We start from the raw sequence: 27,813 nt of genomic DNA, 5'->3' as shown, positions 1-27,813 counted from the left end.
TATATGATTATATTTCTGTGATGTATTTTATCTGCATAATAGTGATATTTTATCTGTATCATTAGTCAGAGAAAAACGGGTGTGTGACAGCACTTGTTTGTGAAGGTGTCGTAAAGAATGTTGCCCCAGGGGGGGGTGTGACAGCCCAGAGGAGTTTGGGTAATGTTTACCCAAGGCTTGATCTCTAGGAAAAATACCAGCTGTAAAACAAGTGCCTTGATGTGAGGCTGACCAATGAGAAATGTGACCCGCCTATTCCAGAATATCTAATAAAACCAACCAGCATGGGAAAAAACAGGGTGAGACGCAGGAGGATCACGCAGGCTGTGGTACGCAGCCTGCGTGATCCTCCTGCGTCCCGGCGTTTTCTTCCAAGCTTGCCATACAAATGTCTGATATTTCTGTGTCGTTTCATATTCAAAGTTGAATTATGTTCTCTATGTGTTAAGGAATAGCATTTGTGTATGTCTCATCCTAGGACAGGCACCTGCCAAACTCCACACGCAGGACGCAGGTGCTGCTCCTGACCACCACTCACTGTGGCTCCACCTTCATCGGGCAGCTCTTGAACCAGCACCCTGACATCTTCTACCTGTTTGAGCCGCTCTACCACGTCCAGGCCTCCATCATCCCAGACCTGTCAAACATGCCCTGGGACAGACAGGTAAGATGCACCTGCCATGCCTGGCCCTGTGTGATCAGTTCAGTTCATTGTCAGACTTTGTTTCAGTGTCGTTGCTGGACAGGTTTCTGCCGTCCTCGTCAGAAGTGTCACATGTTACTGTGACGTCTTCCTTCTTGGAGAAGTAGAACGACAGAGACAGAGAGTTCAACCCATCATCATGATTTTACAGTCGATGATCCCACAGTGGCACTTGTTTTTCTCTATGACCCAGACACAGAAGTGGTTCTTGAGCTGTTGGTGTTCTACTTTTCACTCGTAAACATCATTTGATGATCTTTATGTTCTTGATCTATTCTGTCCTTGGCATGTTGTAATTGGATGTGTTTGATTGGAGAGCTGATGATGTGTTTGTTCATGGCCCGTCGTGCTCTCTGAGATCCTCCTGGCGGATCGCAGTGTCACCATTGTCCCATTTAGCTTTTCTATTTAAATCAGCTGAAGAGCAGAAGAGTAACATCATGTGACACTTGCAGGTCTGACTGTACCAACCCTAAACTTTGATGATCCTTCTCATGCTCTGACTTTCTCTCCTCTCTTCAGGTGATGCTGGGGGCCAGTCGTGACCTCTTGTGGAGCCTGTTCCAGTGCGACCTTTACGCCCTAGAGAGCTACATCCGTCCCGCCCCGACCAACCACATGCTGGACAACTTGTTCCGCCACAGCGCCAGCCGCACCCTGTGCCAGCAGCCCGTGTGCCAGGCCTTCAAACCCGGCGACACGTGGGAGGAGTGGCAATGCAAGAAGAAGTGTCACCCGCTCAACCTGACGCTGGCGGCTCAGGTCTGCCGCAAGAAGCCCCACGTGGCCCTGAAGACGGTGAGTTCAGTCAAGTTCTGTCCAAGGAAATCAAGACCAATCTTTTTCAAGAGCTGCCTGAGTTTGTCTTAAATGATTAAATATACATTTAATTTCAATAACTAATATAATACGAGGTTTTTTGACAGGAAATGTTCCTTATCAAATCATATTTCTGCAGTACTAAAACGTCTTTTTCAAGCACAAGTTCCCTGTGTGGAGCAGTAGGTGTGTGCACATCACAGTGGAGTCGATGGATGTCCCGTTGGGAGGTGGTCCCTGTCCCCAAGAGTCCCCGGATCACTGGACTTAATGACTAAAGACCTGTGGCGCTGACGTCTGTCATGAAGTCATTTGAGCGTCTGGTCCTCCCCCACCTCAAGACCTTCACCTCCCCTTGCTTGACCTCCTGCTGGACCCCCAGCTGGACCCCCTGCTGGACCTCCTGCAGTTCACCTACAGAGCCAACAGGTCTGTGGACGTTACCATCAACCTGGCTCTCCACTTCACCCTGCAGCACCTGGACTCCCCGGGAACCTACACCAGGATCCTGTTTGTGGACTTCAGCTCTGCATCAACACCACCTCCTGCTCTGCTCCAGGACAAGCTCTCCCAGCTCAACCTGCCTGACTCCACCTGGCGGGGGAGCACTGACTCCCCCTGCAAGGGGAGCACTGACTCCCCCTGCAGGGGATCGGAGGCAGTGTGTGCGGCTTGGGAAGAATGTCTCAGACACTGGGACTATCAGCACAGGTCCTCCACAGGGCTGTGTACTTTCTCCCACTATTATCCCTGTACACAAACTGCTGCATCTTCTTGTGATGCCTTCTACAGCTAGCTCCGTGTCCACCGCACTGAGCCGCCCCGCCTGGCTCAGGGGAAGGTACTGACCACTGAACCAGGACTGGACCAGGACTGGACCAGGGCTGGACCAGGGCTGGACCAGGGCTGGACCAGGGCTGGACCAGAACTGGACCAGGGGTGGACCAGAACTGGACCAGGGCTGGACCAGGGCTGGACCAGAACTAGACCAGGACTGGACCAGGGCTGGACCAGGGCTGGACCAGAACTGGACCAGGGCTGGACCAGAACTGGACCAGAACTGGACCAGGGCTGGACCAGGGCTGGACCAGGACTGGACCAGGACTGGACCAGGGCTGGACCAGGGCTGGACCAGGGCTGGACCAGGGCTGGACCAGGACTGGACCAGAACTGGACCAGGGCTGGACCAGGGCTGGACCAGGGCTGGACCAGGGCTCGAAAGAACTAGAAAGGGCTGGACCAGAGCCAACCCAAGACTAAACAAGGGCTGAATCTGAAGTAAACTAGGACTTACCAAGGACTTATTCTTGACCAAACCAAGAATGACCCATAGAATCTCTGTCATGACCCCTCTTTCCTCTAGGTACATGCTGGTGCGCTACGAGGACCTGTCCAGAAGCCCTCTGCAGAAGACCAAGGAGATCTACGACTTTGTGGGTCTGGCCATGACTCCGAGCGTGGAGGAGTGGATCCGCGTGAACACCAGAGCCACCAACGACGCCCAGGCCAAGGACAAGTTCGGAACGATGCGCGACTCGGCGGCCAACGCGGAGAGCTGGCGTCTGAAGCTGCCCTTGGACATGGTGGAGTACAGCCAGGGCGCGTGTCAGAGAGCGCTGAGGCAGCTGGGATACCGCGAGGTCCAGTCCGCCGACGAGCTCAGGAACATGAACATTTCCCTGGTCCAGGAGAAAACTTTTGTACCGTTTTTGTAGAACGAAGAGGACTATTTTTGATACGCATTGTTGCCTTATGTTCCTCTGTCTGTGTTGAGTTTAACACGCTCTACATCCGCGAGGACAGAGCGAGCACGACCAGCACAAAGCACAACTCGGTAACTCGCTTTGAATCTTCACAGTGGTTCTGCCCAGTGCCATCAGAGAAGTTATTTTACAGCTCTGTCACTGCTTTTAATCCAGCCTTTTTTCAATCGCCTTTGAGCTTTTAATTGAGCTTTTAATAACCATTTTATAACATTGTTCCCTCAGCAAAATGTTAGTTTGATGAATCCTGTTTCTGAGCTTGTCTTCTCTGCTCCTTCTCTGAGCCAAAGCAGTTTCACCCATTTGCGTCTTTGTCAAAGATAGAGATCTGGAGGTTTAGAGTTTGTTTAAAGGGCATCCAGCCCAACTGTTAAACTCGGACACTGAAGATGAAGAATTTGAGGGATTTGTGGATGAGGGATGAACTGAAAAAGGGAGTGTATTGTGTTGTATTTTACGTGTTTATAAGTGAGCTTGTCTGAGAGTTGTTGTGAATATGCTAACGTGTCTTTTAGCGGTTGCAGAGTGTGTTTAGATGATGAACGCGTTTAATAAAGCTAGTCTGATTGATGTGTCACAGTCTGCTCATTTCCTGTCTGCTGGAGTCTTTCCACTCTGCCAGTCAGCCACGCCTCCTCATCAGGCCACTCCCCACACCTGTGACAGCTCTGGCTGCATTTAAGCCTGTTCCTGTTTCTGCGCCAGGGCCAGATTGTTCTCTTTTGTTATGCCTGATTTCCCCCAGACTTATTCCCTGTTCCCTTCTGGTAAGACCCCTGCTGAACCAAGACTTTTCATCCGGACTTTGTATCTTCTGTTATAAATAAAGGTCATTACGACTCACATTCTGCTGCCTGTGCTGCTTTTGGGTCCTCGCCACTACCTCGCTTGGCTGTGTTTATTTGAAAAAGTCAGTTGTTTCTAAAATGTCACTTTTCCGACACAGAAACGTGTAAATGACAATGTGCTGCTCGTTACAGTGAAACAAAACTCTTCAGATCCTGAAATCATGTGTTACTGTCACTGTTACTGAGCCGCTTTAGAGCAATGTTGAGGTTTATAGTGAACAGAATGTAACATGAGAATCTGCTTCTGTCAGAGTTCACTGAGAGCTGAGGGAGAGAGAGACTGGATCCACCAGTTTGACCAGTTTGGAGCCACTATTTGTGCCATTTATTTCCTTAAATGGCGACGAGGCTTTATGACAGTGACGCAGATTCTGGTCAGCTTTAATTTCACATTTTAAAGACATTTATGGAGTTTTAAGAAGCAGAAAAACCTCCTCGGACTGAGAAGTGAGACCAAGAAGAGACACAACGTGAGTGAATTTAATTCACAGCCTCTTTTATATCTCTTAATCCAGTTTTAGTCGTGTGCGTGTTTTTGCTGGAAAGTGAAAGTAACAGAAACGTGAGACTTGACAGATCTCGTGTTCTAAAACACAAATGTAAGAGCTTTAAAGAGCTTTAAAGAGCTTTAAAGAGGTTTAAAGAGATTCAAAGAGCTTTTGTAATGCGGAAGTTTAACAGAGACAAACTGAGCTTTATCCTGGACTTATGCCACAGTCTGGGTTATTCTTATGGACGTCTCTTGTTCAGTTTGATCATTTTGGAGCCTCTCCAAATATATTAGAGCGTTTAATTAACAGCTTCAGGCCGGTGGCTCTCACGTCCCACCTGATGAAGACACTGGAGCTGGTCCTGGACCACCTCCGCTCCACCGTGAGCTCAGCCATGGACCCTCTGCAGTTTGCATATCGGTCTGGCATCGGAGTGGAGGACGCCGTCATCTCCTGCTGCACCGCTCTCTTTCTCACCTGGAGAAGCCTGGCAGCTCTGTGGGGATCCTGTTCTGCTCCTGAGGGACAAGCTGGAGACGACTGGTGTGGAGTACGACCTGCAGAGTGGATCCTGGACGACCTTACAGACCGACCCCAGTTTGTGAGAGCCCGGGACTGTGTGTCTGACACTCAGACCTGCAGTGTGGGGGACCTGCAGTGTGGGACCTGCAGTGTGGGGGCGCACCAGGGCACTGTCCTCGCGCCCTTTCTCTTCACCCTTTACACTGCAGACTTCAGACACGACACGGACAGCTGTGTCCTGCAGAAGTTCTCTGATGACTCTGCCATCATCGGACTCATCACGGACGACGATGACGCGGAGTACAGAGGACTGGCGCAGGACTTTGTGGACTGGTGTCAGCGGAACCACCTCCTCATCAACGCGGGGAAGACCAAGGAGATGGTGGTGGACTTCCACAGAGGCCACCCCAATGCCCCGTCACCAGTGAACATCCAGGGAAGGGACATTGAGAGAGTGACTCATACAAGTACCTGGGTGTTCATCTGAACCACAAACTGGACTGGACTCATAACACAGACGCACTGTACAGGAAGAGCCAGAGTCGGCTCTACCTCCTGAGGAGACTCAGGTCTTCAGGAGTGACAGGGCCACTCCTGAAGACCTTCTGCGACTCTGTGGTGCATCAGCTCCTGTAGGTGTGGCCTGCTGGAGCAGCAGCATCACAGAGAGGGAGAGGAGGAAGCTGGACAGAGTCATCAAGAAGTCCAGCTCCGTCCTGGGCTGTGCTCTGGACTCGGTGCAGGAGGTGGGGGACAGAAGGGTCCTGGCTAGATTCACATCTATGCTTGACCATGAGTCTCACCCCCTGCAGGACACTCTGTCCCCTGCAGGACACTCTGTCCCCTGCAGGACACTCTCTCCGCTCTGGAGAGCAGCTTCAGTGAGAGACTGATCCACCCTCGATGTGTGAAGGAAAGGTTCCGTAGGTCTTTCCTTCCTGCTGCTGTCAGACTTTATAACAAACACTGTTAGTCCTGAACACTCGCAATACTGACCTAACCAGGTGCAATTCCGTCATATGTGCAATTACTGTCGTGATTCATGTGCAATTACTGTGAAATTCATGTGCAATCCATGTGCCGTCGTGACACATATTCATGTGCAATTACTGTTGTGATCACATGCAATGGTATTTATGTATTCATTTATTTTTATCTTTATTATTTTTCCCCTCCATCCCTTGTTGGGAAATGGGAGGTTTTGTCTATGGGAGTTTTTATTTATTTATAGGAGATCTTCTACTGAAAGTGTTTTTCAGACTTCCTATAAGTGATCTGTTCTTCTGTATCTACCTCTGGATCTACCTGCGTTGCACCAATGAAATTTCCCCATGTGGGACAATAAAGGAATATCTTATCTTATCTTAAATCCATTGAGACGGAATGATCCTCATCAGAGTCAATTTATTCTAGATTTGATGATTATTGATGTGGTCAAACAAGTCATTTATTCACAAATGAGTCTCTGTTACTCTAGAGAGCAGCTTTATCACATCAAACTTTCTGATTCATAAGACGCACTGGCCCCTGGTTTCCGGTCGTGGGTCCAATGGCCTCAGGTTGTTTCGCTCGCCCGGGACCAGCAGTAAAATCGAGACATGATCAAAGCATTAATAAAAAAGTCAGGGATGATTCCATTGTGAGTTTGTTTCTGATGCCTTTAAAAGATTTTATATCGTATTTGAGGCTTTGACACATTTACTTTGTGTTTTTTGGAGGTGACAGTGAGATCTAAGGTGACATCCAGGTAGCACAACTTTAAAGCCTCGTACAGACCGCGGCGGCTGAATCGCGCCTGACGCAGAATTTGAGCGCGTGTACATTTGAAAGACAAACGCACCGGACTCATGTCCGTAAAATAAAAGTAAAAAGCAGACGTGCGTCCGAGTCGTCCTACACATGCTCAGTGGAGTCGAGTCGTCCTGCACATGCTCAGTGGAGTCGAGTGGTCCTGCACATGCTCAGTGGAGTCGAGTCGTCCTACACATGCTCAGTGGAGTCCGAGTCGTCCTGCACATGCTCAGTGGAGTCGAGTCGTCCTGCACATGCTCAGTGGAGTCGAGTCGTCCTGCACATGCTCAGTGGAGTCCGAGTCGTCCTACACATGCTCAGTGGAGTCCGAGTCGTCCTGCACATGCTCAGTGGAGTCCGAGTCGTCCTGCACATGCTCAGTGGAGTCGAGTCGTCCTGCACATGCTCAGTGGAGTCGAGTCGTCCTACACATGCTCAGTGGAGTCGAGTCGTCCTGCACATGCTCAGTGGAGTCGAGTCGTCCTACACATGCTCAGTGGAGTCCGAGTCGTCCTGCACATGCTCAGTGGAGTCGAGTGGTCCTACACATGCTCAGTGGAGTCGAGTCGTCCTGCACATGCTCAGTGGAGTCGAGTGGTCCTGCACATGCTCAGTGGAGTCCGAGTCGTCCTACACATGCTCAGTGGAGTCGAGTCGTCCTGCACATGCTCAGTGGAGTCGAGTGGTCCTGCACATGCTCAGTGGAGTCGAGTCGTCCTGCACATGCTCAGTGGAGTCGAGTCGTCCTGCACATGCTCAGTGGAGTCGAGTGGTCCTGCACATGCTCAGTGGAGTCGAGTCGTCCTACACATGCTCAGTGGAGTCCGAGTCGTCCTGCACATGCTCAGTGGAGTCGAGTCGTCCTGCACATGCTCAGTGGAGTCGAGTCGTCCTGCACATGCTCAGTGGAGTCCGAGTCGTCCTACACATGCTCAGTGGAGTCCGAGTCGTCCTGCACATGCTCAGTGGAGTCCGAGTCGTCCTGCACATGCTCAGTGGAGTCGAGTCGTCCTGCACATGCTCAGTGGAGTCGAGTCGTCCTACACATGCTCAGTGGAGTCGAGTCGTCCTGCACATGCTCAGTGGAGTCGAGTCGTCCTACACATGCTCAGTGGAGTCCGAGTCGTCCTGCACATGCTCAGTGGAGTCGAGTGGTCCTACACATGCTCAGTGGAGTCGAGTCGTCCTGCACATGCTCAGTGGAGTCGAGTGGTCCTGCACATGCTCAGTGGAGTCCGAGTCGTCCTACACATGCTCAGTGGAGTCGAGTCGTCCTGCACATGCTCAGTGGAGTCGAGTGGTCCTGCACATGCTCAGTGGAGTCGAGTCGTCCTGCACATGCTCAGTGGAGTCGAGTCGTCCTGCACATGCTCAGTGGAGTCGAGTCGTCCTGCACATGCTCAGTGGAGTCGAGTCGTCCTGCACATGCTCAGTGGAGTCGAGTGGTCCTACACATGCTCAGTGGAGTCGAGTCGTCCTGCACATGCTCAGTGGAGTCGAGTGGTCCTGCACATGCTCAGTGGAGTCCGAGTCGTCCTACACATGCTCAGTGGAGTCGAGTCGTCCTGCACATGCTCAGTGGAGTCGAGTGGTCCTGCACATGCTCAGTGGAGTCGAGTCGTCCTGCACATGCTCAGTGGAGTCGAGTCGTCCTGCACATGCTCAGTGGAGTCGAGTCGTCCTGCACATGCTCAGTGGAGTCGAGTCGTCCTGCACATGCTCAGTGGAGTCGAGTCGTCCTGCACATGCTCAGTGGAGTCGAGTCGTCCTGCACATGCTCAGTGGAGTCGAGTCGTCCTGCACATGCTCAGTGGAGTCGAGTCGTCCTACACATGCTCAGTGGAGTCGAGTCGTCCTGCACATGCTCAGTGGAGTCGAGTCGTCCTACACATGCTCAGTGGAGTCGAGTGGTCCTACACATGCTCAGTGGAGTCGAGTCGTCCTGCACATGCTCAGTGGAGTCGAGTCGTCCTACACATGCTCAGTGGAGTCGAGTCGTCCTACACATGCTCAGTGGAGTCGAGTCGTCCTACACATGCTCAGTGGAGTCGAGTCGTCCTACACATGCTCAGTGGAGTCGAGTGGTCCTGCACATGCTCAGTGGAGTCGAGTCGTCCTGCACATGCTCAGTGGAGTCGAGTCGTCCTGCACATGCTCAGTGGAGTCGAGTCGTCCTGCACATGCTCAGTGGAGTCCGAGTCGTCCTGCACATGCTCAGTGGAGTCGAGTCGTCCTACACATGCTCAGTGGAGTCGAGTGGTCCTGCACATGCTCAGTGGAGTCGAGTCGTCCTGCACATGCTCAGTGGAGTCGAGTCGTCCTGCACATGCTCAGTGGAGTCGAGTCGTCCTGCACATGCTCAGTGGAGTCGAGTCGTCCTACACATGCTCAGTGGAGTCGAGTCGTCCTACACATGCTCAGTGGAGTCGAGTCGTCCTACACATGCTCAGTGGAGTCGAGTCGTCCTGCACATGCTCAGTGGAGTCCGAGTCGTCCTGCACATGCTCAGTGGAGTCGAGTCGTCCTGCACATGCTCAGTGGAGTCGAGTCGTCCTACACATGCTCAGTGGAGTCGAGTCGTCCTGCACATGCTCAGTGGAGTCGAGTCGTCCTGCACATGCTCAGTGGAGTCGAGTCGTCCTGCACATGCTCAGTGGAGTCGAGTCGTCCTGCACATGCTCAGTGGAGTCCGAGTCGTCCTGCACATGCTCAGTGGAGTCCGAGTCGTCCTACACATGCTCAGTGGAGTCGAGTCGTCCTGCACATGCTCAGTGGAGTCGAGTCGTCCTGCACATGCTCAGTGGAGTCGAGTCGTCCTGCACATGCTCAGTGGAGTCCGAGTCGTCCTGCACATGCTCAGTGGAGTCCGAGTCGTCCTACACATGCTCAGTGGAGTCGAGTCGTCCTGCACATGCTCAGTGGAGTCGAGTGGTCCTGCACATGCTCAGTGGAGTCGAGTCGTCCTGCACATGCTCAGTGGAGTCGAGTCGTCCTGCACATGCTCAGTGGAGTCGAGTCGTCCTGCACATGCTCAGTGGAGTCGAGTCGTCCTGCACATGCTCAGTGGAGTCGAGTCGTCCTGCACATGCTCAGTGGAGTCGAGTGGTCCTACACATGCTCAGTGGAGTCGAGTCGTCCTGCACATGCTCAGTGGAGTCGAGTGGTCCTGCACATGCTCAGTGGAGTCCGAGTCGTCCTACACATGCTCAGTGGAGTCGAGTCGTCCTGCACATGCTCAGTGGAGTCGAGTGGTCCTGCACATGCTCAGTGGAGTCGAGTCGTCCTGCACATGCTCAGTGGAGTCGAGTCGTCCTGCACATGCTCAGTGGAGTCGAGTCGTCCTGCACATGCTCAGTGGAGTCGAGTCGTCCTGCACATGCTCAGTGGAGTCGAGTCGTCCTGCACATGCTCAGTGGAGTCGAGTCGTCCTGCACATGCTCAGTGGAGTCCGAGTCGTCCTGCACATGCTCAGTGGAGTCGAGTCGTCCTGCACATGCTCAGTGGAGTCGAGTCGTCCTGCACATGCTCAGTGGAGTCGAGTCGTCCTGCACATGCTCAGTGGAGTCGAGTCGTCCTACACATGCTCAGTGGAGTCGAGTGGTCCTACACATGCTCAGTGGAGTCGAGTCGTCCTGCACATGCTCAGTGGAGTCGAGTCGTCCTACACATGCTCAGTGGAGTCGAGTCGTCCTACACATGCTCAGTGGAGTCGAGTCGTCCTACACATGCTCAGTGGAGTCGAGTCGTCCTACACATGCTCAGTGGAGTCGAGTGGTCCTGCACATGCTCAGTGGAGTCGAGTCGTCCTGCACATGCTCAGTGGAGTCGAGTCGTCCTGCACATGCTCAGTGGAGTCGAGTCGTCCTGCACATGCTCAGTGGAGTCCGAGTCGTCCTGCACATGCTCAGTGGAGTCGAGTCGTCCTACACATGCTCAGTGGAGTCGAGTGGTCCTGCACATGCTCAGTGGAGTCGAGTCGTCCTGCACATGCTCAGTGGAGTCGAGTCGTCCTGCACATGCTCAGTGGAGTCGAGTCGTCCTGCACATGCTCAGTGGAGTCGAGTCGTCCTGCACATGCTCAGTGGAGTCGAGTCGTCCTACACATGCTCAGTGGAGTCGAGTCGTCCTACACATGCTCAGTGGAGTCGAGTCGTCCTACACATGCTCAGTGGAGTCGAGTCGTCCTGCACATGCTCAGTGGAGTCCGAGTCGTCCTGCACATGCTCAGTGGAGTCGAGTCGTCCTGCACATGCTCAGTGGAGTCGAGTCGTCCTACACATGCTCAGTGGAGTCGAGTCGTCCTGCACATGCTCAGTGGAGTCGAGTCGTCCTGCACATGCTCAGTGGAGTCGAGTCGTCCTGCACATGCTCAGTGGAGTCGAGTCGTCCTGCACATGCTCAGTGGAGTCCGAGTCGTCCTGCACATGCTCAGTGGAGTCGAGTCGTCCTGCACATGCTCAGTGGAGTCGAGTCGTCCTGCACATGCTCAGTGGAGTCGAGTCGTCCTACACATGCTCAGTGGAGTCGAGTCGTCCTGCACATGCTCAGTGGAGTCGAGTCGTCTTGCACATGCTCAGTGGAGTCGAGTCGTCCTGCACATGCTCAGTGGAGTCGAGTCGTCCTGCACATGCTCAGTGGAGTCGAGTCGTCCTGCACATGCTCAGTGGAGTCCGAGTCGTCCTGCACATGCTCAGTGGAGTCGAGTCGTCCTGCACATGCTCAGTGGAGTCGAGTCGTCCTACACATGCTCAGTGGAGTCGAGTCGTCCTGCACATGCTCAGTGGAGTCGAGTCGTCCTGCACATGCTCAGTGGAGTCCGAGTCGTCCTGCACATGCTCAGTGGAGTCGAGTGGTCCTGCACATGCTCAGTGGAGTCGAGTCGTCCTGCACATGCTCAGTGGAGTCCGAGTCGTCCTGCACATGCTCAGTGGAGTCGAGTCGTCCTGCACATGCTCAGTGGAGTCGAGTCGTCCTGCACATGCTCAGTGGAGTCGAGTCGTCCTGCACATGCTCAGTGGAGTCGAGTCGTCCTGCACATGCTCAGTGGAGTCGAGTCGTCCTACACATGCTCAGTGGAGTCGAGTCGTCCTGCACATGCTCAGTGGAGTCGAGTCGTCCTGCACATGCTCAGTGGAGTCCGAGTCGTCCTGCACATGCTCAGTGGAGTCGAGTGGTCCTGCACATGCTCAGTGGAGTCGAGTCGTCCTGCACATGCTCAGTGGAGTCCGAGTCGTCCTGCACATGCTCAGTGGAGTCGAGTCGTCCTGCACATGCTCAGTGGAGTCGAGTCGTCCTGCACATGCTCAGTGGAGTCGAGTCGTCCTGCACATGCTCAGTGGAGTCGAGTCGTCCTGCACATGCTCAGTGGAGTCGAGTCGTCCTACACATGCTCAGTGGAGTCGAGTCGTCCTGCACATGCTCAGTGGAGTCGAGTCGTCCTGCACATGCTCAGTGGAGTCGAGTCGTCCTGCACATGCTCAGTGGAGTCGAGTGGTCCTGCACATGCTCAGTGGAGTCCGAGTCGTCCTACACATGCTCAGTGGAGTCGAGTCGTCCTGCACATGCTCAGTGGAGTCGAGTGGTCCTGCACATGCTCAGTGGAGTCGAGTCGTCCTGCACATGCTCAGTGGAGTCGAGTCGTCCTGCACATGCTCAGTGGAGTCGAGTCGTCCTGCACATGCTCAGTGGAGTCGAGTCGTCCTGCACATGCTCAGTGGAGTCGAGTCGTCCTGCACATGCTCAGTGGAGTCGAGTCGTCCTGCACATGCTCAGTGGAGTCGAGTCGTCCTGCACATGCTCAGTGGAGGAGTTGTGCTGTGCTGCTTTTCTCGTGGTATAAATGGAGTTTAATGTTGGACCATGGCTTTGGTTTATTAACTTTACAAAGTCCAAAGGTGGAGGCGATGGGCTCCGGGGCCCGTCTGGGACCTGCAGATACTTCTGAGCAGAGTTTAGTCAATATCATTATTTGCTCCAAGAGCTGCGTTTTTAAGGATTTTGTTTTTATCTTGCAGGTTTGTTTTGGGTCTTTTTCCGGGTCGTGCGTAGCACGTCATCTCTGATTGGCTGCTGCAACGCATCTGCTGCAGAAAGCTGAACAAATCTGAACATGTTGCGCCGGCTGCTTTGGGCGCTTCGGGCGCCTCATACGCGCGCTCAAAGCGCCGAGAGCATAAGAAAACGCACCAATCGCGCCGCAAAAACGAAGAAATGGCGCCGCGGGCAACGCACAACGTGCTCGTCGCGCGTTTACACAGACTTTGAATGTAAACTGGACGCTTCGGCCGCCGCGGTCTGTACGAGGCTTAACATTTTGTATCACTGCCCCCATTTACAGACGGGTCGCAGGGGGCGGGGTCTGAGTGAGGGTTTGGTCCAATGAGGCGGCTTATGTACCAAACAGCTCCAGTTTTAAGACTGTTACTGAGCCGCTTTAGAGCAATGTTGAGGTTTATAGTAAACAGAATGTAACATGAGAATCTGCTTCTGTCAGAGTTCATTGAGAGCTGAGGGAGAGAGAGACTGGATCCACCAGTTTGACCAGTTTGGAGTGATTATTTGTGCCATTTTATTTCCTGAAATGGCGACGAGGTTTTATGACAGTGACGCAGATTCTGCTCAGCTTTGATTTCACACTTTAGAGACATTTATGGAGTTTTAAGAAGCAGAAAAACCTCCTCGGACAGAGAAGTGAGACCAAGAAGAGACACAACGTGAGTAACTTTAATTCACTGCGTCTTTTATAGAGTTTTACCTGCAGCACCTGCCATAATGTGACCTGGTTTAGACCTGGTTTAAAACACAGATGTTAGAGAGCTTTAAAGAGCTTTTGTAACGCGGAAGTTTAACAGAGACAAACTGTGTTTGAAGTGTCTATAATCCCTCAGAGCGTGGACTTGACTCACCTGAAAGTAGCACGTGTCGTGAGACAAACAAGCTGTGAGTCCTTTAGATATTAGGTTTTGTCCCGGCGGAGCAGCCGAACTGTCCACCAGAGACATCAGGACCCTCTGTGTGTTGGACAGTCAGGTGACGAGAGGGGCGGAGCTCCAAATGCACCATTCTTCTGTTGTAATACGAATACTGAAACTTTATTGTCTACAGCTGGAGATTGGAGCAATGGAGCAAAGGAGCTAAAAGTGTGCCTTGTGGAGGACTTATTCAACACAGTCATTTCTGAAATATCAGCACCAATAGTCACTCTTTGGGACGAAAGCACAAAAAGTCTCTGACCCATTTGATAATGTCTCCATTAACACAGAGGTCCATAAACCTGTTCAGTAAAATATGTACACGCATAGAACTGAAAGCTGAAGTCCACAAAGAGGATTCTAGCATAATGGTGTTATTTAGAGTGATGGCTGCATCTTCTGTTCTTCTGACTTTCATATGCCACATGTTAGATGTCCAAACAGTTGGATACAGAGGACATGATGTGTTTACTCACAGTTTGCTCCAAACACTTACATAAAATGAAGGTAAGTGCTTTTGGGCGATAATCATTCAATTCAAATGCTCCAGGTTTTTTAGGTACAGGCACAAGAAAGAAAATGTGCTGCTAAAGCACAAATCTACACCTTTTTACTGACTGAACTAGTCTATCGTAAACATATTTTTCATCTAAATGATACTTGCATATCAGCATTAAATATAATGTGATTAGCTACAGCTGGTATTGCACTGATCAGAAAGTTGAAGCTCTCTTATCTGGATTCAAATTATTCTGCAGATTCAAAGTGTGCGTGTTACAACTGTGAGGGTAAAAGAAGTAACAAAACCAAGATGTACCATAGTGAAATAAAGTTTGTTCAATAAACTGGAACTCAAAGGTAAATGAACAAACACAAACATGACTAAGAAAACAAGTCAAGTGTCTCTAAAATATACGAGTCACACAGGCCAAACAAAACAAAGGCCCATAAACAGAATCAAAGTTAGAACTAAAAAGGAGATGCATAACAAACAAACTACAAATGTCTCAAACCACAAAGTAAGATAAGATATTCCTTTATTGTCCCACATGGGGAAATTTCATTGGTGCAACGCAGGTAGATACAGAGGTAGATCCAGAAGAACAGATCACTTATAGGAAGTCTGAAAAACACTTTCAGTAGAAGATCTCCTATAAATAAATAAAAACTCCCATAGACAAATAAATGAATAAATACATAAATACCATTGCATGTGATCACGACAGTAATTGCACATGAACATGTGTCACGACAGCACATAGATTGCACATGAATTCCAACAGTAATTGCACATATGACAGAATTGCACATCAGTATTAGGTTAGGTCAGTATTGCGCCGGGATAACGTGACGATCTCCGGGTAAGACGACTGTTCTCCGCAGTTTCATGAGTTCCTCCTTTGTGGAAACGCGGTACGGCACCGGCCGGGGGGCGGGGCCGGGGGCGGGGCCGGAGCCGGGGGGCGGGGCCGGAGCCGGGGGGCGGGGCCGGGGGGCGGGGCGGGAGCCGGGGGGCAGGGCCGGAGCCGGGGGGCGGGGCCGGGGGGCGGGGCCGGAGCCGGGGGGCGGGGCCGGAGCCGGGGGACTCAGAGCAAAGACACATCGCCACGACACGACGAAAACACTCAATCCAGCCGAATAAAGTCAAAACAAGTTAATTTAAAGCGATTCCAGTGCGTGTCCCGATCGTTCGTGAAGTTCCTCTTTCATATAAACGTGTATATAAACGTGTACCGACGACACGCCGTACTTTAGCGCGGCCGGAGGGCGCGGGGGGGGGCTGGTGGGCTCGCTCGGAGCTAGCTCACGTCACAACAACACAACGAACGCAACGAAAAACGCTCAAATCCAGCCGAAAAAAGTCAAAAACAGTTGAATTAAAAAACTATTCCAGCGCGTGTCCCTATCGTACAGTAAAATAGAAAAAATATACTAACTATATTTACAAAATATAGGAGATAAAGCACAATAAGTGTGAGAAAGAAGAGAGAGCGTTTACACCGGGCTGCCAGCTGTACCAGCGCCGCCACCACAGCCCTGATGAACGAGAAGACGAATGGCCTTGGGCAGCTGCAACACGTGTCCTTAAATACTCTGAGGGGCTGCAGGTGGAGACTGTGGATTGGCCCATCAACCACAAGAAACAGGAAGTAGAAACAGGAAACCAACATGTCGCCCATCACAGCCATGTTGGGAAGGGAACATTTACAGTCAAACACACAACAGGGAGGACGGGGGCCGTAACAGTGGGTTTAGTTTCAGAAAATCTCCAGAGCTCTCTCTGCTCTAACTGAACCCAGTGTGTCCAGATACACGTCTGATGCAGATTTATGTTTTTACAGGTCTGTGTTCTAAGGTTTAGGGGGAAGTGAAGACTTGTCTGGTACAGAAGTTCAGCCGTGTGTGTGAGGGCATCGCTAAAGAAGGAAACTCCTCTAAACTGAAGCAGATCTTCACAGAGCTGTACATCACAGAGGGAGAGGCCACAGAGCAACATGAGGTCACACACATCGAGACCAAGGCCAGGAAATTGGCCTCTGCACTGACCGCCATCAAGTGTGAAGATATGTTTAAACTCCCAATCAGAGAAGAACCAATGAGAGCACAGACAAAGGGACCAATCAGAGTCGTGCTGACGAAGGGCGTGGCCGGTGTGGGGAAAACAGTGCTGACTCAGAAGTTCAGTCTGGACTGGGCTGAAGGCAGGACCAACCAGGAGCTCCAGCTGCTGTTCCCGTTCACTTTCAGAGAGCTCAATGTGCTCAGAGACAAACCGTTCAGCCTGTGGAGCTGCTGCACCACTTCTTCAGTCCATCCAAAGATCTCTGCAGCTTCCAACAGCTCCAGGTGCTCTTCATCTTTGACGGTCTGGATGAGTGCAGACTTCCTCTGGACTTCAGCCGAACACGGGTCCTGAACGACCCCACAGAGTCCGTCTCAGTGGACCTGCTGCTGGTGAATCTCATCAGGGGGAACCTGCTTCCCTCAGCTCGCCTCTGGATTACCACGCGCCCTGCGGCGTCCAATCAGATCCCTGAGTGGTGCGTCTCCATGGTGACAGAGGTGCGAGGGTTCACCGACCCGCAGAAGGAGGAGTACTTCAGCAAAGCCGTCATATCCCACATCAAGAACATCCGCAGCCTCCACATCATGTGCCACATCCTGGTCTTCTGCTGGATCCTCTCCACAGTTATACAGAAGCTTCTGGAACAAACAGAGGAACCAGAGCTACCCCGGACGCTCACACAGATGTACGTCCACTTCCTGGTGGTGCAGGTCAAAGTAAAGAACATCAAGTATCACCAGGGATCAGGGGCAGAGCTTCACTGGACTCCAGAGACCAGGGAGATGGTGCAGTCTCTGGGAAAACTGGCCTTTGAGCAGCTGAAGAAAAAAAACCTGATCTTCTACGAGAGTGACCTGAGCGAGTGTGGGCTGGACACTGCAGCGGCCTAAATGTACTCCGGAGTGTTCACACAGGTCTTTAGAGAGGAGCCAGGCCTGTACCAGGACAAGGTCTTCTGCTTCATCCATCTGAGTGTGCAGGAGTTTCTGGCTGCTCTTCACGTCCATCAGACCTTCTTCAGCTCTGGAGAGAACCTGCTGTCACAATCAAACTCCTCTGAAGAAGCCTTCTACAGTTCTGCTGTGGACCAGGCCTTAGAGAGTCCAAACGGACGCCTGGACCTGTTCCTGCGCTTCCTCCTGGGGCTGTCTCTGCCGACCAATCAGAGGCTGCTGAAGGGTCTGCTGACTCACACAGGAAGTGGTTCTCAGACCAATCAAGAGACAGTAAAATACCTCAAACAGAAGCTCAATGATGAGGGTCTGTCTACAGAGAGAAGCCTGAACCTGTTCCACTGTCTGAACGAGCTGAACGACCGCAGTCTGGTGCGAGCCTGGAGGAGTTTGACCTGAGGAAATACTGTCCCTCAGACAAGGCTCTGCTGCATCTGCTGCCTGTTGTCAAGGCCTCCACCAAAGCCATGTGAGTACAGACTACACTGTGGCAGAGTGGTTAGCACTCTCGATTCAAAGTGTAGATTAAGTACTGTTAGCAGAACATTGAGCAGCTAAACTGAAAACACTGGTACGTAAACACGTCTTTGAGACCATATCATCTTAAGTTCAGCTACACACAGACTTAAGTAAGACTCTCATGTGCTTTGGTCCACTTCCTCCAGCGGCGTCACAGAAGCACAGATCAGACTGACATCAGCCAAACGGACCTCACAATCGACACTTTGTTCACCATCAAGTGTGAGTGTGCTCTAATATCCCTCTCTGTCTTCAGTCTTTCCTTCTGTGGCCTGACAAACAGCATCTGTGGTCCTCTGGCCTCAGTCCTCAGCTCCTCTAGTTTCACACACCTGGACCTGAGTCACAATGACCTCCAGGACTCAGGAGTGGAGCTGCTGTGTGATGGACTGAAGAGCGCCCCCTGCAGACTGAAGACTCTTAGGTGAGACACTCCCATCATGCACTCTGTCCCTAGTGTCCACATGAGTGTAACGCTGTGTTTCTTTAGCCTGTCTCGATGTCTGGTCTCAGAAAGGGGCGGGGCTGCTCTGGCCTCAGCTCTAAGCTCCGCCCACTGCCATCTACGAGAATTAGACCTGAGCTACAACCATCCAGGACCCTCAGCAAAGAAACTGACCGCTCTACGGGACGATCCACACTGCCCCCTACAGTCTGTCAGGTGAGACCACACTGCCCCCTACAGTCTGTCAGGTGAGACCACACTGCCCCCTACAGTCTGTCAGGTGAGACCGCACTGCCCCCTACAGTCTGTCAGGTGAGACCACACTGCCCCCTACAGTCTGTCAGGTGAGACCACACTGCCCCCTACAGTCTGACAGGTGAGACCACACTGCCCCCTACAGTCTGTCAGGTGAGACCACACTGCCCCCTACAGTCTGTCAGGTGAGACCACACTGCCCCCTACAGTCTGTCAGGTGAGACCACACTGCCCCCTACAGTCTGTCAGGTGAGACCACACTGCCCCCTACAGTCTGTCAGGTGAGACCACACTGCCCCCTACAGTCTGTCAGGTGAGACCACACTGCCCCCTACAGTCTGTCAGGTGAGACCACACTGCCCCCTACAGTCTGTCAGGTGAGACCACACTGCCCCCTACAGTCTGTCAGGTGAGACCACACTGCCCCCTACAGTCTGACAGGTGAGACCACACTGCCCCCTACAGTCTGTCAGGTGAGACCACACTGCCCCCTACAGTCTGTCAGGTGAGACCACACTGCCCCCTACAGTCTGTCAGGTGAGACCACACTGCCCCCTACAGTCTGTCAGGTGAGACCACACTGCCCCCTACAGTCTGTCAGGTGAGACCACACTGCCCCCTACAGTCTGACAGGTGAGACCACACTGCCCCCTACAGTCTGTCAGGTGAGACCACACTGCCCCCTACAGTCTGACAGGTGAGACCACACTGCCCCCTACAGTCTGTCAGGTGAGACCACACTGCCCCCTACAGTCTGTCAGGTGAGACCACACTGCCCCCTACAGTCTGACAGGTGAGACCACACTGCCCCCTACAGTCTGTCAGGTGAGACCACACTGCCCCCTACAGTCTGACAGGTGTGGGTTCTGGTTCAGGGGTTGGTCCAGGTTCTGGTCTAAACTAGACTTGTGTTTTCCAGGTTGGAACCTTCTGGAAAGCGCTGGATTGTCCCAGGTCCTAGAAAATGTGAGTAGTATTTTATTTGGTTCAACTTCACATGTAGAAGACTCACAGCTGTAGATCTGATGTTTTTATTTCAACTTATCAACACATTTAGAGGTTTGACAAGCAGCAACTTCCACAAACATCAGACTGAAACTGTATCACTGGAGGAAGTGTCCAACTTTACATTTGAACTAGGGCTAGAGCTTTACATCTTAAAGCTTACAGCTTTAATCTTTATTCTCCTAATCTCACAGTAAATATGATAACACTGTAGGGTCTCAAGCTACAGATATTCAGTTTATGATTAAGGAGGATTAATCATAAACCGGGTAAATTGAAACTGATCCAGAGTTCCTCTCTTAGCGGTGGAACGCGTTAGCGGCGTGTTAGCTCCTCACGCGGCCTTTACTCAGATGAGAACGTAGCGCTGATTCACGTAAACGACGTAGATTACTTCAAGGAAATTAGAATAAACGAGGTAAAAAAAAAAGTCTCTGTCCGTTTAGCGCTTAATTCCAGGTGTTTCCAGGTGTTTTCAGAGTTCAGAGGGCAACGTAGCTGGCCTAGCATTGTCGACCCACGTGTCGGACACTCGTTGAGACAAAGGAAGGGTCAAAGCTCGTCCGTGGAGATGGCTTCAACACCTTGTTATTATAACAGATTTATGATAGCGTCTTCTTCATCCTGAGCTTTTGCCCTCATACTCGCCTGTCGTCATGAATTGGATTTGGAAACATATTGTCCTGCTCCGACGCCTCGGCCGCCGCTCACACTTTGCCCGTCTGTTTGTGCTGCAGTTTGTGGCATCTGTAGTCAAGGGGTAAATGCAAGAAGATAGTCCAACGGCGTGAAGTCCCACTCATGTTTGGTTTCGTGTGACTCTCATTTTTTTGGGATTATTTTGCACACAGCACCTCTAGAGGTGAGGTGAGGAAGTACAACACTATAATATTAGTTGGAGCGATAAGTGCATTGCTAGCGCTAATGACGCAGCTACAAGAATTATATGTTGTAATTTCTGTCCCCAATCCTCAAGACCTCAAGTCTACTTTATTAAAGGAAAGTCTTCTTGTTGTGGACTTTATATTATACATAACAAAGACAATAAATGTAGATTTATTTTATAAGAAATATTTATTAATTTCAAGAAATAAAAGTTTACATTTTCAAGTCTAAATAAATATACTATAACTGTCTGAGAAACATTTTAACCATTTCCTTTTTTTTTTAATGCTGTATTACACCAATAGATGTCCTTCTTCCGCTCCAAGAAGACTTGGCTGATGTTTCACAAAGTAGTGCAAGATTAAATCTGCATTGTAATTTTGAACAAATCATATCAAGAAACCACATTTAGGCTTAAAAAATATCAGATATAAATGCTAAATACTATAGTAACATCACACTCACGATCAAATAAACATTTTCAACAGTGATAAATAAATATTGCAAACATCTAAAATACAGTAAATAAAAAGTGCAACTCTCTAAAATACTTGACATCATGAGTTTTATAAAGACTAGTCAGTGACTGCCTCAGGGTGAAGAGCAGCTCTGTGGCTCTGATGAGCAGCTTGTCTCTGGAAGTAGCGCTTGGCGAGGCGGCTCACTCTGGGGGAGGTTTGGCTACTTGGTTCTAAACCATGTTTAGTACTTTGTCAGTGGAGTCACTATATTTGTCATTCAAATATGCAGTAAGCGTCTACTTGATGTGCTTTGTGAGGTCGGAGTCGTCCTGGTTTTAACAGCTCTTCATCGAAAAGGTGCAGCACTGGTTTCAGGAATGTGACAAAGAGATCAAACTCTCACATGAAAAACTACAGATTTAAAAATAAAATGTCAATTATTTCAACGTTCATGTTTATAAATGAGAATTGATGTAAAAAATCTGCCTGTTGGTCTAAGTCTTTGAATAAATGTGAATTTTGAGAGTAACGTCTTTGTCAAAAACATCCACATTCACAGGTGAAGAAAGCACAGTTTAGGTCGTCCACTAATGATTTATTCACAAATATATAAATGCACATGTCATTTGACCTGCATCAATCCATAAATGTGTCTGTCACAGTGAGTGTGACGCTCTGAAGCTGTGGACCACTTTAAAACACTATTCTGCAATATTCATATTTAAACTGTCGTCATGGAATGAAACTGGAGCCAAATTCAGCTTTGTGTTCTTCATGTTTTATAAAGGCACAAGATCAGACTAAACTAAGGCTCAAAAACATGAAATAGAAGAAGATCAGATCGGTATCGGATCGGTATCGTAAAGAACAAACAGTAAAGATCAGTATTGGATCTGGAGCCACACAAACTAAACATGTTGAAGCTGATCACACATGAGCTGAGCCTCCAACACCTCATTATCATTGATTTACCTTTGAGAAGAAACAGCACTTTCACTTCACATTTACTCTCACGAACCTGTTTAAATCATCACATTTTAAATGTGTGTTTCAGATTATTGTGAGTTCACTCTGGATCCAAACACTGCAAACAGCGTCCTCCATCTGTCTGAGGACAAACGGACTGTGAGAGACTCTGAGCCACAACGAGTTCCAGATCATGAGGACAGATTCACAGACTGGCCTCAGGTCCTGGCCTCCTCCGGCCTGAGGGGGCGCTGTTACTGGGAGGTGGAGTTCAAGGGGGACGTTGATGTAGTAGTGAGTTACAGAGGAATCAGACGGAAAGGAGAGAGCGAGGAGTGTGTGTTTGGACTCAATGATCAGTCCTGGACTCTGAGGATCCGGGGAGGAAAATACTCTTTTATTCACAATAAGAAAGAACGACCTGAGATTAAGACAAATTTGATAAAAGATGTGAAGGCACTGTTTTCTTCATATACCTCCAGAGTGGGCGTGTTCCTGGACCCTGTGGCTGGAGCTCTGTCCTTCTATGACGCCCTCTCTGATGGAGAACCTGTCCCACCTCCACACCTTCAGCTCCTCCTTCACTGAGCCTCTTTTTCCTGGGTTTAGACTGGGGTTTTACAGTCCAGTGGCTCTGGTGGAGCCGAGGACACAGCGCCCCCTGGAGGACTGACACTTCACTTTGAGCTTCATGTGCTCCTGTTCGTCTGGTCTCACCCCTTAACTTCAATGAGCATTTTATTATTCATATTATTTTGTCGAGCAGCAACTAAGATTATTTTAGTGTTCGACAAATCAAACAATTATTTCTGTTTTACATTGGAATGTTTTAAACACACTTGATCATATCTATGTGTTATTAAGTGTGTTATTGAGGGCGCTCTTCTCACAGACACAGGGGGCGCTCTTTCTCTCCCAAAACTGGGCTCAGTCTGACTCCAGGGGACACTGTGGCTCCAGAGCTGGGACAGTAGAAGTGACCTCATGCTGCTTTCACGGGGCTGTTTTGTGACTAGCGCCCCCCTGTGGAGCTGCTTTGCCACTGTGTAAAAGCATCTCCAAGAGAGAAACTGCTACAGCCACAACTTGAGACACCGGAGCCCAAAACCCACCTAAGTTTGTTCATGTTGCGTCCAAAGAGGCTTGAAGACAAGAGGAGGACTGTGGAACATGGATCTGCACCTTGCATCAGCTCTCAGAACCTCAGGCCCACAATGTGACTGGCTCAAATCAGAATATGACACAAACCCAGCAGAATGGACCACTTTTCACTTCACATTGTCTGTGTTCTTGTTTCATGTGGATGGGCCCAGTGATGACAGAGAAATTAAGCATAAATGTGACCTCTGACCCCCAACACTGAGAGTTCACCTGAGGATTCTAGAGATTGTACAATGTTGTGATGTCACGTGGACACAAACTGTGGTCATTGTTCTGTTCATGTCACGTCCACAAAAGAAGGATTCATGACCTAAAATGTAAAGTATTTGTGTTCAAGATGTTTTCACATTAAGGCAGAACCTGAGCGTTTGGATAAAGTCATAAAAACGAATTAAAGTTCAATGATCAAAGTTCTAATTGTGACTTTATTTGTTGTATTTGTACCTGTTGTGAATATAAATTATAGTTTTACACCAATCGAGCCGCTGTTTCTGGAGAAAAGTGGAAAAGTCTGTAGAAAATGACAGGAAGTGACATCAAACCAGGGACACTCGCTCCATCCAAAGTTTATGAATAATTTACACAAAAGTAACAACTTTTTTTGGGCCTCTAAAACATTTATTCAACTAAATAAAAGTGCTCTCATATATTTTTATACATCACCCAGTGGTTGGTATGGTAATGTCCCTGTATGATGTCATCAATTACAACCAGGAAGTTACAATGGAGCTTGACCCACTCAGGAGGAGAACCAGTTCTTCAGGAGGGGAACCAGTTCTTCATGCAGATGAAAAACTGTTCATTTGGAGTAGAGACCACTTTTCAAGGGACTCGAGGAGCATCTGGGTCCACAGGTCATCAAAGTGACTGTTCCACTCCTTCAGGGAGTTGGAAAAGAAGAAGAAAATTAAATATTAAATATTGTTTGATGTATAAATAGTCTTTATCAGAGGATAGTGCTCATGGTTCCATACTTCCCTCATAGTTGCTCCTAGGGCAGCGTAGCTGAAACTATAGGTTTATATTTATGTTCCTAACTGGCCTGACCATAAGCCATTTCAAAGGGGAACGTTTTAAGCCTGGTCTTAAATGAAGAAACTGTGTCACCCTCTTTAACACGGAGCCTTCAATGGCTGTTATCACTAACCAATTACACAATGACCTCATGCATGGAATGCAACAGCGGCCAGAGTCTCCCAAAATGGCGGTGAAAATAGGCAAGGAAGTGGGCAAAGATATCACGAGAGCTTTATATCTCCCGAACATGTTGACCCAGCCATCCCACATGCTTATCTCCACTCCAGATTGTTCCTTGATACGCTCCGCCAAAGTCCGTAGACGATGCAGTGTTTTGGTCAGGGTCTTTGACAGGGTCTCCAATTTTTCTAGGCCTTATTTTCTACTTCATTCACTTCCTTTCGTCTTTTTCTTCTTGCAATTTCTTCTCTTCCTCCTTTGTGAGATAAATCTGTAATCTTTTCTGTGCTGTCCACCTCAAAGATTTACTGCACATTTGGGTTGTAGGAACGGCACCGGTCCGTCCCGTCTGTTGCTTGTTCATTTTATTTAATTTTAATTTTTTCCACTGATACCCAATTAGGATGTCCTCCGCACTTTTTAATCGAACAAACTGTTTCTTTATATTATAGTCTTAGATTTTTCTCTTCCTGCAGCTCGTATCTTTGCACAATTAGAAGTTGTAGAAAAAGCTTCAGTTGTAGTCATCTGGACTCAGTTTGAAAAAATAGACGTTTCGACTCTCATCCAAGAGTCATTGTCAATAACAGAATTTAGATCGAGAACTCCGATATTAATACTGTTCTGTGGTAAGACCCGCCCATTGGGAGGAGCCTTCCTGAAGTAGAAAGAGTTGTTTGTTTCAACAGAAACTCCCCCTTGTATCTACCGAGCTAGCCTATTCAGAATCTTAATGGGCTATTAGAAACCTCTTTGTCTTTGTGAGACCCTGGCTCAACCACCCTGAGTACCTGATTAGCATCTGAATGTCCTCTACCTTTCCAGGGGTTCAGAATCCCATTATAAATAACAGGAAGATGAAACCTAAGCCCTCCATTTCTGTTTAAAGAAGGTCTTTCTTTTTTAACAAAAATAGCGTCCTTGACTCCTCTTTCAAACCATCTTTTCTCCCTGCTTAAAACCTTCACATCACCGTCTTCAAACGAGTGATTAGAGGCTTCAAGATGGAGATGCACGGCACTCTGAGGTCCTGAACTAGTATTTCTTCTGTGCTGATAAAGCCTCTTGTGTAGAGGCTGTTTCGTCTCACCTATGTAACGTTCTTTACAGCTTTCTTCACTGCATTGGATCGAATAAACTACATTGCTCTGTTTTTGAGTCGGCAACTTGTCCTTAGGGTGAACCAGTTTTTGTCTTAAAGTGTTTCCTGGTTTAAAATAAACAGGGACTTCGTGTTGTCTAAAAATTCTCTGCAGTTTTTCCGACAGGCCAGACACATAAGGGATAGAGACACCCTTCCTTCTCTGTTCAGTTTCCCTTTTGTCCTGCTTCTTGGTTCTCTTCACTCTGTTGAGAGCCCAAGCGGGGTAACCACAGGCTGAGAGGGCATTTCGGACATGTTTTTCCTCTTTCTTCTTGCCCTCTGAGCTGGTGGGCACACCTTGAGCTCTGTGTTGTAAGGTTCTGATCACCCCCAGCTTGTGCTGTAGTGGGTGGTTGGAACCAAAGAGCAGATACTGGTCCGTGTGTGTAGGTTTCCTATATACTTCTATTTGGAGTTTCCCGTCCTCTCCTCTGATCGTGGAACAATCAAGAAAGGCCAAGCGATTCTCCTTAGCGTCTTCTCTTGTAAACCTGATATGTGAGTCCAGATGACTACAACTGAAGCTTTTTCTACTATGGAACACGCCTGGACGAATGAGGGATTACACCGACACAATTAGAAGTTCTTTACTTTTTTCTTTCTTTTCCTGACTTCTGAGTTGTAATCTCATTACAAAATTGTCACAAGCCTGTACTTTCAGAATTTCATTGAGTTTCATTTTGAATCACCATTAAATTTTTTAGCACATTTTACCAGGTCCCCATTTTACCGGATATTTATTTTTTCTAAAATTGCTTTATATTGTTTAAACAATGATGTGGAAACTATTAATATATATATAGTTCCATTAATACAGGCATGCCCAAACTACGGCCCGCGGGCCAAATGCGGCCCTCCGACCAATTTTTGGCAGCCCCCCAGCTTGGTCCAAACAACAAAAAGTAGTACTTTTTACTGTGAAATTTGACAAATCAAAGCATTTTGATGTTATAAGAACCTATTATTAATGTTCGAAGTATTATTAAAGGTGTGGAGGGACATCGAAACTATGTCAAATACAACATTTTGAAGGATTCACTTTCAAATTCGATTGGATTAATTGTGCTCCACACAGGTTTCAAAATGCGGCCCTTTGGACACCTCTGCTTTAATATAATTAGAATGAATATATATATCTATATATATAGATATATATACATAAATACACAAGCTCAAACCTATTTTTTATCCGGCAACGTGCTATCCGAGAAATACAGAACGTTTTAGACTCCAATTCCTTCCAGCTAAAGCCTGTCAACTTAATTTGCAACATTTTCTCTCAATTCTTTGTTACAGAGTGTGATTGAAATTCAAGGAGCATGATTCATGTATCGTAGTTTGTTTCCTACGTGGCGAGCTTCTAGGTCAAACCTTTTGTCTGATCTGGCCACGTACTGGGGGCTGCATCCCAGAATTACATTTTAGACTCCAAATCCCTCCCAGCTTAAGCCTTTCAACTTATATTTGCAACATTTTTTATCAATTCTTTGTTACAGAGTGTGATTGGAATTCAAGGAGCAGGATTCATGAACTGTAGTTTGTTTCCTATGGGACGAGCTTCTAGGTCAAACCTTTTGTCTGATCCAGCCACATACTGGGGGCTCCATCCCAGAATTACAGAACGTTTTAGACTCCTAATTCCTTCAAGCTAAAGCGTTTCAACTTAATTTGCAATATTTTATATCAATTCTTAATTACAGAGTGTGATTGGAATTCAAGAAGCGTGATACAAGAACCGTAGTTTGTTTCCTATGTGGCGAGCTTCTAGATCAAACCTTTTGTCTGATCCGGCCACGTACTGGGGGCTCCATCCCAGAAATAGACAACGTTTTAAACACCTAATACATTCCAGCTAAAGCCTTTCAACTTAACTTGCAACTTTTTGTATCAATTCTTTGTTACAGAGTGTGATTAGAATTCAAAGAGTGTGATTCATGAACCAAAGTTTGTTTCCTACGTGTCAAGCTTCTTGGTCAAACCTTTTGTCTGATCCGGCCACATACTGGGGAGTCTATCCCAGAAATACAGAACGTTTTAGACTCCTAATTTCGTCCAGCTAGAGCATTTCTACTTAATTTTCAACATTTTATGTAAATTCTTAATTAAAGAGTGTGATTGGAATCACCCTGTTACCACCCACCTATTTTCACCCTGTGCACAATGATTAGACATACCCAATTGGCATTGCTTATTAAAAGAGGATCTTACAGCCCACATGCAAGTGTGATGCATCATTAGACAGCTTAGGCCTTCTAGTTTCTGCAGATGTGCACATGACACACTGTCAGGGCTTCAGAACTTACACTACAGAAGCCCAAACATAAACAAAACATCCTTTTTTTCGTCTG

The 27,813-nt window shown here is 48.8% G+C and overlaps 2 protein-coding genes across 2 annotated transcripts in view; both read left to right on the top strand.

The window, feature by feature from the left end:
* The window catches only part of chst1 (carbohydrate (keratan sulfate Gal-6) sulfotransferase 1), an 87,824-nt gene that overhangs the window by 3,038 nt on the left and 56,973 nt on the right, over window positions 1–27,813 (top strand). The window lies entirely within an intron of this gene.
* Window positions 1,199–3,442, top strand: LOC140381490 (carbohydrate sulfotransferase 1-like). The gene is made up of 3 exons (XM_072465568.1): window positions 1,199–1,562; window positions 2,315–2,363; window positions 2,886–3,442. The coding sequence occupies exons 1-3, from the start codon at window positions 1,229–1,231 to the stop codon at window positions 3,235–3,237; spliced, it is 735 nt and encodes a 244-aa protein (XP_072321669.1). The 5' UTR covers window positions 1,199–1,228; the 3' UTR covers window positions 3,238–3,442.

The sequence above is a fragment of the Eucyclogobius newberryi genome, unplaced genomic scaffold (assembly GCF_026437365.1).
Source record: "Eucyclogobius newberryi isolate DKJ021-1_F unplaced genomic scaffold, fEucNew1.0.hap1 SCAF_5, whole genome shotgun sequence".
NCBI classification, from domain to species: Eukaryota; Metazoa; Chordata; class Actinopteri; order Gobiiformes; family Gobiidae; genus Eucyclogobius; species Eucyclogobius newberryi.
The sequence above is the reverse complement of the archived record's forward strand: the minus strand, read 5'-3'. Positions and strand labels throughout refer to the sequence as shown.

Bases quoted from the DNA above. Each gene is read 5' to 3' on its own strand.
- LOC140381490 (XM_072465568.1), top strand. From the start codon at position 1,229: ATGCTGGGGGCCAGTCGTGACCTCTTGTGGAGCCTGTTCCAGTGCGAC. The intron at 1,563-2,314 runs GTTTGTCTTAAA...TGCCTTCTACAG, and splicing joins CTTTTTCAAGAGCTGCCTGA to CTAGCTCCGTGTCCACCGCA. The intron at 2,364-2,885 runs GTACTGACCACT...TCTTTCCTCTAG, and splicing joins CCCGCCTGGCTCAGGGGAAG to GTACATGCTGGTGCGCTACG.